Raw genomic sequence first — 11,798 nt, forward strand, 5'->3', positions numbered from 1 at the left:
ATCTTAAAATCATGAATATTCCTTGCGTTGACCACTTCCACGTCTAAACTATTCCATGCTTCCACCCTTCTATGAGGGAAGCTATATTTTTTCACATCTCTCCTATAAGTGGCCATTTTAGTTTTTCCCATGCCCTCTCGACATTCTTTCATTCCACATACACAGATCTTCCCTATCCATTTTTTCCATGCCAATCATCACTCTGTATATTGCTATCAGGTCTCCCCTTTCTCTTCTGTTTTCCAGGGTCGGAAGTTGCATTCTTTTCAGTCTGTCTTCATAAGTCAAATCTCTTAAGTCAGGCACCATTTTCGTTGCAGCCCTCTGTACTTTCTCTAGTTTCCTTATGTGTTTCTTTAAGTTCGAGCCCACTGTATTGTTGCATATTCAAGCCTCGGTCTTATCATTGCAGTAATTATTTTCTTCATCATTTCTTCATCTAAATATACGAACGCCACTCTTATGTTCCTCAATAAGTTCAATACTTCTCCAATTATTTTGTTTATATGTCTCTCTGGCGATAGGTCATTGGTAATTGTCACCCCAAGGTCTTTTTCTTCATGACTGGTTTTATGTCTTCATTTCCTATCTTGTACATACTCCTGATTCTTCTTTCACTCTTGCCAAACTCTATTTTCTTGCATTTTGTCGTGTTGAACTCCATTTGCCATGTACAGCTCCATTTCCATATTCTGTCCAAGTCTTCCTGGAGTAGTTCGCAATCTTTGTCACATCTCACTTTTCTTAACAATTTTGCATCGTCTGCAAATAGGCTCACATAACTGGACACCCCATCCACCATGTCATTTATGTAGACCGCGAACATTACTGGTGCCAACACTGATCCCTGTGGAACTCCACTCTCCACCAATCCCCATTCTGATGGTCTGTCCTTAATTATTGTTCTCATTTCTCTTCCTACCAAAAGTCTTCCATCCATTTTAGTAAACTGCCATGCACTCCTCCTACCATTTCAAGTTTCCAGATCAGTCTCCGGTGTGGTACCTTATCAAAGGCCTTTTTTAAATCCAGATATATTCCATCAGCCCAACCATCTCTTTCCTGTATTACATCTATCACCCTCGAATAGTAACATATCAGGTTTGTCGTGCATGAACGCCCTTTTCTAAAACCAAATTGACACTCACAAAGTATGTCATTTTCTCCAAGAAGTCTGTCCATCTATTCTTCACCACCCTCTCACACATCTTAGCTACCACACTTGTAAGTGACACTGGTCTATAGTTCAATGGGTCTCTCTTGTTACCTGATTTATAGATTGGGACAATGTTAGCTCTTTTCCAGTCTTGGGGCACTACACCTTCCCTTAATGAGGCATCAATTACTTCACAAACTTTTTCTGCCAGTTGCTCCTGCATTCTCTTAAAATCCATCCTGATACCCCATCAGGTCCCACAGCTTTCTCACTTCTAAACTCCCCATCATGTTCTTGATCTCCTCCACAGTTACTTGAAACTCCTTCATAATCCCTTTCTGTTCCATTACCAGTGGTTTGTCAAAAGCAGTCTCCTTTGTGAATACCTTCCGAAAGCATCCATTCATAGCCTCTGCCATTTCCTGGGATCTTCACTGCATACTCCATTTACTTCTAAACTTTCAATACTTTCTCTATTTTTGATGTTGTTGTTCACATGTCTGTAAAAAGCCTTGGTTGGTCTTTACATTTATCAATTATATCCTTTTCTTGTTTCTTTCTTTCTTCTCTTCTAATCAACACATATTCATTTCTTGCTCTTTTGTAACTTTCCCACTGCTTAATCCGTCTTTTCCTTCTCCACCTCTTCCATGCATCCTCTTTTCTTGTTCTAGCCTTTTCACATCTATCGTTAAACCAGTCCTGCTTTCCAACTTCTCTATGTTGTCTTATTGGTACAAATTTTTTCTCACCTTCTTTGTATATTTTTATAAATTCTTTCCACTTTTCATTTGCTCCCTTAGCACTCTTGAATTTCATGTGTGTGTGTGTGTGTGTGTGTGTGTGTGTGTGTGTGTGTGTGTGTGTGTGTAGCTTTGTGGGCAAGTGTTCCAGTCATTCCTTGATGTCAATGTCTTTCATTTAGGGAAAAAAATGTTTGTAATTAGGTTTATATACATTTTTGAGTGCAGATGTTTAGACATTAAATAGTAAGTTCTCAACTTTCTAGAGCTTTGCTGTTACTGATCTGTAAGATTCCAGGGGCCGTATTCTATGTATAAACTGTCATAGCTAATGACGTGAATGTAGCAAGACAAAATTGTGTAATTTAGACACAAGTCTCTCTGTGACAGGCTCTAACCTTGTGACTTAATAAGTGTCATCTTAAAACTCTTGTGAACATGGTGGGAACTTGGCTGCATGTACTATAGCATGATTCTGACAGTTTTTTAATATTAATTAATGATAAATATCCATAGTGATGACTAAATGATGTCCTTTGATGCAGTAATTTACCATTATAGATAATTGCTGAGAGGGTATGATCAGTTTTCCCCAAACTTAAACAAACCTTGCCCTGTGGGGCTTGCATGTGTCGGGCTGATGGGTGTAATCTTCTGTTTCTCATGTTTCTTTTGTTTGGATACACACTTTAACTATTCCCAAAGTAGTAATGTGATGTCAAATTTTTCAGGGAGCTATTTCTTTCTATACACAGTCAGGCATTCAGGGAGACCTGAGGCTAATTATGTAGAATGCAGCCCCAGAACAATGGTCTGTGTTTTTTATATTTATGGTGACAATATAGTGTTGCAAGGGACATCATGCTGTCTGAGAGCAATGCCATTGTGAAATGCTTAAAAAATCATGTTACAGAGTTGATTGTTCGTACTTGACTTTTGCAATGAAATTGATCTCAAAATACTTTTAGAACATGAAGCTACTAACAAGACTTGTGCAATGAAAATGCTCTCAAAATACTACTGTTGTTATCATATTAATTCATTTTATGTTGTATTAGACAAATGCACGGATGGCAATGATAGGTGGAATGAGGTTTCACACAGGGATTGGTGCCATTATGTGCAGACCTCATGGTACATCTTGCAACTTTAGTAATTTTTGTTTCTCTAATAATTTTGTAAGTTAAAAATATTTTGAGTATTGTAATACTTGAAAAAATTTAAGTAATGTAATACTTGGCAGAATTGTCTCCTAAGTTGAAAATGTAAAGATTGTCGAAAACTGTATTGTGTAAAAATTGTGCAAAAATGTAAAGATTGTTGAAAACTGTGTATTGTGTAGAAATTGTGCAAATTATTCGAAAACTGTATTGTGTAAAAATTGTGCAAAAATGTAAAGATTGTTGAAAACTGTGTATTGTGTAGAAATTGTGCAAATTGTGCAAATTATTCTAAGTTGAAAATTTTAGTAGAGTTTTTCAGACTTGTTGATTGAATTAAATAAAGGTTAGGAAGGGAGACTCTTCATTGTATTTTTAACCCAAATGTACATCTGGACTTTCTCCGGAGACTCTTCGGAGTATTTATGACTTAGCACAGTTTTTTTTAGCATTTTTCAGGTTCTTTTTAGCATTTTTTAGCTTCTGGAAGCCATTTTTTGCTGCTTTTTTTGGTCTGCCCAGTTTTTGCAGCATTTTTGGGCGGTTTTTTTGCTACTTTCTAGGTTTTTAAAATTTTCCAGTGAATTTAATATATGAAGAAGTATGAATTATTTGAGAAAGTGGTAAGTAATAAAATAAGGTCAGCTTGAGAAAGTGGTAACTAATAAGGTTAGAGCTAAGTGCTTCATTATTAAAATGAACTTCAATGAATTATTTGAGAAAGGGTAACTAATAAGGTCAGCTTGAGAAAGTGGTAACTAATAAGGTCAGCTAAGTGCTTCTTAAGTATTCCTTAAGTATGTATATGCAGGAATTTTGGAAAGCATCAATATCAATTTCTTAATCACGATTTATTTTTAAGTACAACACCTTATGTGGGTACATCACACAATTTGAAGGAATAACATTACACACTTTAGAGGGTACATTTACATTAGGTGGGCTAATAACATTACAAGAGTGACTGCCAACATGTATTTGCTATTTAGGTACATTCACGGAAGGAATAACATTACAAGAGTAATCGGCAACATGTATTGGTTAGGTCAGGTTAGATGAAGCGAGGCAGTCTGTCCTCCCTCCCTGGATGGGAGCAGGTGTTGTCAATGAAGTGCTGGTGCGAGGCAGGGTCCAATTCCTCCGTGGAAGGTACATCGATGTGTCCTCCCTCCCTGGATGGCACCACGTTATCAGGACAGCTAGTGCGAGGCAGGGTTCAATTCCTCTGTAGGTGCTGCGATGTGTCACTCACTCCCAAATGGCACCACGTGTCATCAGAACAGCTGGTGCGAAGCAAGGTCCAGTTCCTCCGTTGGAAGGTGCAGCGAGACGGTTTTCTTCGGTTTCTTCCAATGCAAGAAGAACCAGTTTCCTGCCGCGGATTAGGGATTGTTAGGACACACTGGCTTGGTTCTCCTTTCAGTAGTGGCAGAGCCTGTAAGAAATATTTAAAACTTTTACACTTTAATCATAAACAACCTTGCCCTCAAATGTACGCTATAGGTGTAGTGTGGTTTGGTGTGGTTGCGCCATGTTAGCTACACGTTTAGTGCATTCCATTTACTCACCACTAATGGAACACCGATTTTTAATAGTTCCTTCCAAACCTCACTTTCTTGAGTGAAAAAGAACTATTCCTCATTCTATTTTGATTACGAACTTTTTAATGGTTCTCTCCAAACCTCACTGCAAATCTTAAGTAAAAAAAAAAAAAAAAACTTCCTTTCTAAATTAATTACGAACCTTAGTGTTTCATTTATCACTCATAGTACTTTTTGCATTTATCACTCGTTATAGTACTTAAACACCAAGACAGAACATTTCCTGATAGCCTACACCTCATATAAACCTCATATAAACAAGTTAAAACGGCCCAGCCCCTACCTGTGCCGGACCACGCGCCTCTGGTGTCAGCGTCCTCCTCTGAAGATGACCTGGAGATGGACTGCTATCACATGGACACAGATGAGAAGCAGCAGCAGCAGCAGCAGCAGCAGGATGACGGGGCTTCCAAGACGCTTGAAGGGTACAGGTCGGACTCCGAGCACCACTGAGGCTGATGAGTTCGCTCGGGGGAAACTCTTGTGGCTCTACCAAGTACCAAGTGTAGTGCGCAGATGTAGGGACGCCGGTGCCAGACTTGTGGCTGCTCCATTTTCTGATGGACGCTATAGACTTTCTTGCTCTTGCTTGGGGGTGGGCGGCATGACCCAGCCTTCTCCCTAGTTGTATACACTGCTGCAACAATAAATTTCCCAATCATCAATCCAGACACATCATTCACTTCTGTCATTAAGTAATTATCTATGCCAAACCCAAGACCTTTTCTATGATATACGGACAAACTGCACAGTATGATCATCAAAGTGACTATCCTGAAGTTCATGCAACCGCGTATATTACTTTTTTTTTTTTATACACTGGGCTTTTCACGTGAATTTATGGGCTAAAGGGGATACTTTTTGTGGGACCACCTATCAAAAAACCCACCCGCTAGGAAACCCTTGCCCCGAGTGAGAAGACCAACCTACACCCGGGCCGTGGACAAGATTCGAACCCGTGCGCTTGGAGATCCCTCGGATCCCAAAGCGCGCATGGTTCCACTATAAGGAATTAACTAGCGTGTCGTGCTGTATCTAGCATGTGCACCACAACACGCCTAAACTAGGTCTTTTGTTCCTACACTTAATGCACCAGATAGTGACAATTGTAGATAATTGAATACCCCATAAAGTATTTTTACACAATTGAAGCTTACACATAAGCATTACCCACATTCAGAAACATTACTTATTAAACAAAAAGTGGGGCGCCGTGACGTTTCAGCATAACACTTGTTTTGATGTTCTACATTAATTTTAATGGTACACTGGTTCACACCACATACGAAACTGGGGCTGAAACGTAACAGCACCTAAAAACTCTTCACACAACGCAATATCCTACTAACCTAATTACCCTACCTGGTGTCACCCAACTTGGTGCACCTACTCCCGACAAACTGGGTTTACCCAACGAGGGTGAAATTGACCTCAACATGAATGAAACCCCTACCGTACACCTATCCCAGACCATTATGTTTGATATTCCTCCCCGCACTTCCTCCCTGGTGAAAAACCATATGCAAGCCTAATTCTGCCATTTCAGAATTCAACAGTTTTACATTACCACTTATGAATGCAGATACTTATAAAATAAGATGCCTGGTGAGAAGATGGATTCCGGCCTGGATAGACTGGAATGTAAATGTTGCTGGCATCTTGGGCAGCTGGGTAATCGCAGATACTCATAACCCACGCGCTCGAAACATACCTCTAAGCTCGAATCCAAGGGGGGTTCCAAATGCTTCTGGTAACATGATCTAGTGTTCGAATTGTCACACACACGCACACAAAGTCGACTGGTTGGTGGTGGAGAGGAGTTCCACAAGGTTCAGTGTTGGCACCAATACTTTTCCTTGTCTATATTAATGATATGCCAGAGGAAGTAAACAGTTATATTAATTTGTTTGCGGATGATGCGAAGTTGTGTAGGTATGTGAAGTGAAGATTGTGAAATTTTACAGGCAGATCTGGATAGGATTTGGGAGTGGAGGAAGAGGTGGGAGATGGAATTTAATCTGAGCAAAAGTCATGTAATGAAGATGGGGAAGAGTGGAAGACGGCCAAGAGGGTCATACACGATGGGTGAAGGAGTAGTGTTGAAAAAAGGTGGAAGAGGAAAAGGATTTGAGTGATAATACAAGACCATGGAAAGTTTGAGGCTCATTGACAAGATGTTTGGAGAAAGAATTTGATTAGAAATATTGGATTAGTCTTTCATTATATGGATAAAGATGTGAAGAAATTAATTAGTACGGTAATTAGACCAAGATTGGAATATGCTGGGGTGGTTTGGTCCCCTTATAAAAAGAAACATACAAGGAAGTTGGAGAGATTGCAGAGAATGACAACAAAAATGGTACCGGAATTGGCAGAAATGACCTATGAGGAGAGATTAAAAGAAATGAATTTCCTTACCTTGGAACAAAGAGAAAGAGGAGATTTAAAGGAAAGTTGGATGTGTGTAGATATGGAGACGGGGCCACACGAGTATGATACCCAGGCCCTGTAAAATTACAACTAGGTGAATACAACCACACACAACCACCCACAACCACACAACCACACCCACCCGCAACAACCACACCCACCCACAACAACCACACCCACACCCACCCACAACCCGCCCCCCACACACACACCCACACACACACACACCACACCCCCACACACACACACACCCCCACACACACACACACACCCCCCACACACACACACACCCACACACACACACACACACACACACCACACACACACACACACACACACACACACACACACACACACACACACACACACACACACACACACACACACACACACACACACACACACACACACACACACACACACACACACACACACACACACACACACACACACACACACACACACACACACACACACACACCACACACCCACACACACACACACACCCACACACACACACACACACACACACACACACACACACACACACACACACACACACACACACACACACACACACACACACACACACACACACACACACACACACACACACACACACACACACACACACACACACACACACACACACACACACACACACACACACACACACACACACACACACACACACACACACACACACACACACACACACACACACACACACACACACACACACACACACACACACACACACACACACACACACACACACACACACACACACACACACACACACACACACACACACACACACACACACACACACACACACACACACACACACACACACACACACACACACACACACACACACACACACACACACACACACACACACACACACACACACACACACACACACACACACCCCACACACACACACACACCCCACACACACACACACACCCCACACACCCACACGCACACGCACACGCGCACGCACACACACACACCACTGTACCGTGTCTAACATGCCTTCCCGATCTACAACAAAAGCAACAAAGCCACGTTACGATGGACACCACACCAACACAAAATCTTAAACTCGTGACAAGGCAGTGGACAAACACACTTCTTAGCACATACACACACACGTCTTACTTGCACAACGGTTGGCGATTAAATCGTTCCCTCGTGTCTCGCTGCTTTCCTCTTCACTTCCTCCTCACTTCCTTCTACTCCCCCTCCTCCTCCCTCCCTTGTTGGCCATAAAGACAATAACTAACTAACCACTCTCGGTAACCATCGTTCTATATAAGCATTGTTACTGGTAGCTCACGTAGGTCTCAAACCTCATAAATATATATATATATATATATATATATATATATATATATATATATATATATATATATATATATATATATATATATATATATATATATATATATATATATATATATATATATATATATATATATATATATATATATATATATATATATATATATATATATATATATATATATATATATATATATATATATATATATATATATATATATATATATATATATATATATATATATATATATATATATATATATATATATATATATATATATATATATATATATATATATATATATATATATATATATATATATATATATATATATATATATATATATATATATATATATATATATATATATATATATATATATATATATATATATATATATATATATATATATATATATATATATATATATATATATATATATATATATATATATATATATATATATATATATATATATATATATATATATATATATATATATATATATATATATATATATATATATATATATATATATATATATATATATATATATATATATATATATATATATTATTATTATATATTATTATTATTATTATTATTATTATTATTATTATTATTATTATTATTATTATTATTATTATTATTATTATTATTATTATTATTATTATTATTATTATTATTATTATTATTATTATTATTATTATTATTATTATTATTATTATTATTATTATTATTATTATTAATATTATTATTATTATTATTATTATTATTATTATTATTATTAATATTATTATTATACTATTATTATTGTTATCATTATATATATATATATATATATATATATATATATATATATATATATATATATATATATATATATATATATATATATATATATATATATATATATATATATATATATATATATATATATATATATATATATATATATATATATATATATATATATATATATATATATATATATATATATATATATATATATATATATATATATATATATATATATATATATATATATATATATATATATATATTATTATTATTATTATTATTATTATTATTATTATTATTATTATTATTATTATTATTATTATTATTATTATTATTATTATCATTATTGTTATTAATATTATTATCATTATTATTGCTATCATTATCTATATTAGTATCATTTCTATTATTAATGTTATTACTATTATTACTATTATTATTATTATTATTATTATTATTGTTATTATTATTATTGTTATTATTAGTTATCATTATTGTTTATAATATTATCGTTATCAGTATCATTAGTTACTTTATTATCATTACTATTATTATTATCATCATCATCATCATTATCATTGTGAGGACACGGCACCTAACTACGGTACATATTTCCAGTTGTCACATTATTGAAATGCCAAGACACATAATAATCCTTTAACCAGCCAAACCAACGTATCCACATTTTCCTGCATTAATTATGAAGCACGCAGGCTTACAGACATGACGCGTAAATGATATTGCCAATGCTCATAATACTGAAATGAGGAAGTGATAGTTTGAACAGCTTGTTTCAGCGAGGCGGGGATGCCACCTGCCACCTGCCACCCGGGTCCTGTCACCAGTGATAATGAACACAGACACACACCTAATTATTCCTCAAACAATTTCATGATGTACTTTTAAACAACTGTGTTTTTTGATCGGACAAATTCACCTCACGATCGTTTCATTAAGGGAGACGTTTGGGAGGCACTGGTGGCTAGTGACTGGTGACAAGCTCTTGTCTATTCGTCCAGTGCACAAGCAGTGAGTGACAGTATATATTCACGCTTTATAGACTAATGAAAACCGGAATGGAAAGCAGAAAAGGAATGAATGGAAAGTCAAGTTGTAGGTAGTTTAAAGTCATAACTTGAAAAATATTAATTTGCGAGAGAATGGGCATAGCCTATTATACCATCAATCAATGGGCATAATTAAGTTATAGGTAATTAAAAAATCATAACTTGAAAAATGTTAATTTGTGGCGGAAATTGTATAGCCTATAATACCATCAGGTACAATAACTTTGAATCACTCACTCGACAAATGTCAAAGTTTCAAGGCTGCACAAGGTGAGATTCGAACCTACACATCGACGTCTGCCCGATCCCACGCTCTCCACCTTTCTCTCTCTCTCTCTCTCTCTCTCTCTGTATATATATATATATATATATATATATATATATATATATATATATATATATATATATATATATATATATATATATATATATATATATATATATATATCTATCTATATCTATCTATCTATCTATCTATCTATCTATCTATCTATATATATATATATATATATATATATATATATATATATATATATATATATATATATATATATATATATATTCCTTTTTTTTTTTCTTTCGGAGTCCAGTAGGAGACAGCCCGGGTTCGTCACACTAACACTTTTCCATCACCTTTTTCTATCAACTTTCTGAAGACAGTCAACTTTGTCGAAAAGATTAAGAACTTGCTAAACACTCCTTCATTAATATAAAATGTCAAAATCTTTTGAATTCCAACTCCCCTTGAGACTTCTGGCATCTGGCCAAAAAATGTCTCCAATGATTTTACTTTTTCATTTTTACCTCCTTTATTTCATCCTGATAGCACCACTGCCATCTACTCTGTCTCTAAAGCTGAACTCTTCTCTCAAGCCTTTGCTAATAACTTTACCTTGGGTTGTCCCTCCCTCTCCTCTTCCTTGCTGGAAGTTTGTCTACTTTCAGCCTGACTGTTCTAATCCCTCAAACTATAGCTTTAATCTCGTGCTTGTCTAAAGTCTTTGAAGCTATCCCTAATAGGAAGATTCTAAAACATGTCACTATTATCTTCTACCTAATCGCCAGTATGGCTCCCAAGGCAGCTCCACTGGTGATCTCGCTTTCCATAGAGATTTGGTCATCTCTTAGAGATTTTGATGAAACTTTTGCTGTTGCCTTACACATATTAAGAGCTCTTGATAGAGTGGCACAAAGTTTTGATCTCAAAACTACCCTTCTACAGTTTCTATCCTTCTCTCTGCAACATTATTTCAAGTTTCCTCTCTGACCATTCTATTGTGGCTGTGGTTGATGGCCACTGTTTTTCTAAACCTATTAACAGTAGTGTTTCTCAGGCTTCTTCCTATTATTCATCAATGATCTTCTAAACCAATTTTCTTGCACTATCCACTCCTACACTGATGATGCCATCCTACACTTTTCCACATCTTGTCAAAGATGATCAATCATTCAGGGAATTAACACTACCTGCAGGGATGCCACAGAATGC

At 36.0% G+C, this 11,798-nt stretch overlaps 1 protein-coding gene across 8 annotated transcripts; it reads right to left on the minus strand.

Moving 5' to 3' along the window:
* Positions 1-4,020: 4,020 nt before the first annotated feature.
* Positions 4,021-8,287, minus strand: LOC123515083. 8 transcript variants are annotated; one of them, XM_045273504.1, is made up of 5 exons: positions 8,258-8,287; positions 6,372-6,520; positions 5,229-5,297; positions 4,944-5,188; positions 4,021-4,494 (listed from the first exon to the last, which is right to left on the minus strand). In XM_045273504.1, exons 2-5 carry the CDS (start codon positions 6,415-6,417, stop codon positions 4,276-4,278), a joined length of 579 nt encoding a protein of 192 aa, XP_045129439.1. In that variant the 5' UTR covers positions 6,418-6,520; positions 8,258-8,287; the 3' UTR covers positions 4,021-4,275. The 8 variants fall into 8 exon arrangements, with proteins under 8 accessions (XP_045129439.1, XP_045129440.1, XP_045129441.1 ...); XM_045273505.1 differs by having other exon boundaries at positions 8,243-8,261; XM_045273506.1 differs by lacking the exon at positions 8,258-8,287 and adding an exon at positions 7,079-7,097.
* Positions 8,288-11,798: the final 3,511 nt, after the last annotated feature.

This window comes from Portunus trituberculatus, chromosome 38 (genome assembly GCF_017591435.1).
Source record: "Portunus trituberculatus isolate SZX2019 chromosome 38, ASM1759143v1, whole genome shotgun sequence".
NCBI lineage: Eukaryota > Metazoa > Arthropoda > Malacostraca > Decapoda > Portunidae > Portunus > Portunus trituberculatus.

Bases quoted from the DNA above. Each gene is read 5' to 3' on its own strand.
- LOC123515083 (XM_045273499.1), bottom strand. From the start codon at position 6,349: ATGAGTATCTGCGATTACCCAGCTGCCCAAGATGCCAGCAACATTTAC. The intron at 5,298-6,262 runs GCATCTTATTTT...TTATTGTTGCAG, and splicing joins GGAATCCATCTTCTCACCAG to CAGTGTATACAACTAGGGAG. The intron at 4,495-4,943 runs GTAGGGGCTGGG...TATTTCTTACAG, and splicing joins AGGCGCGTGGTCCGGCACAG to GCTCTGCCACTACTGAAAGG.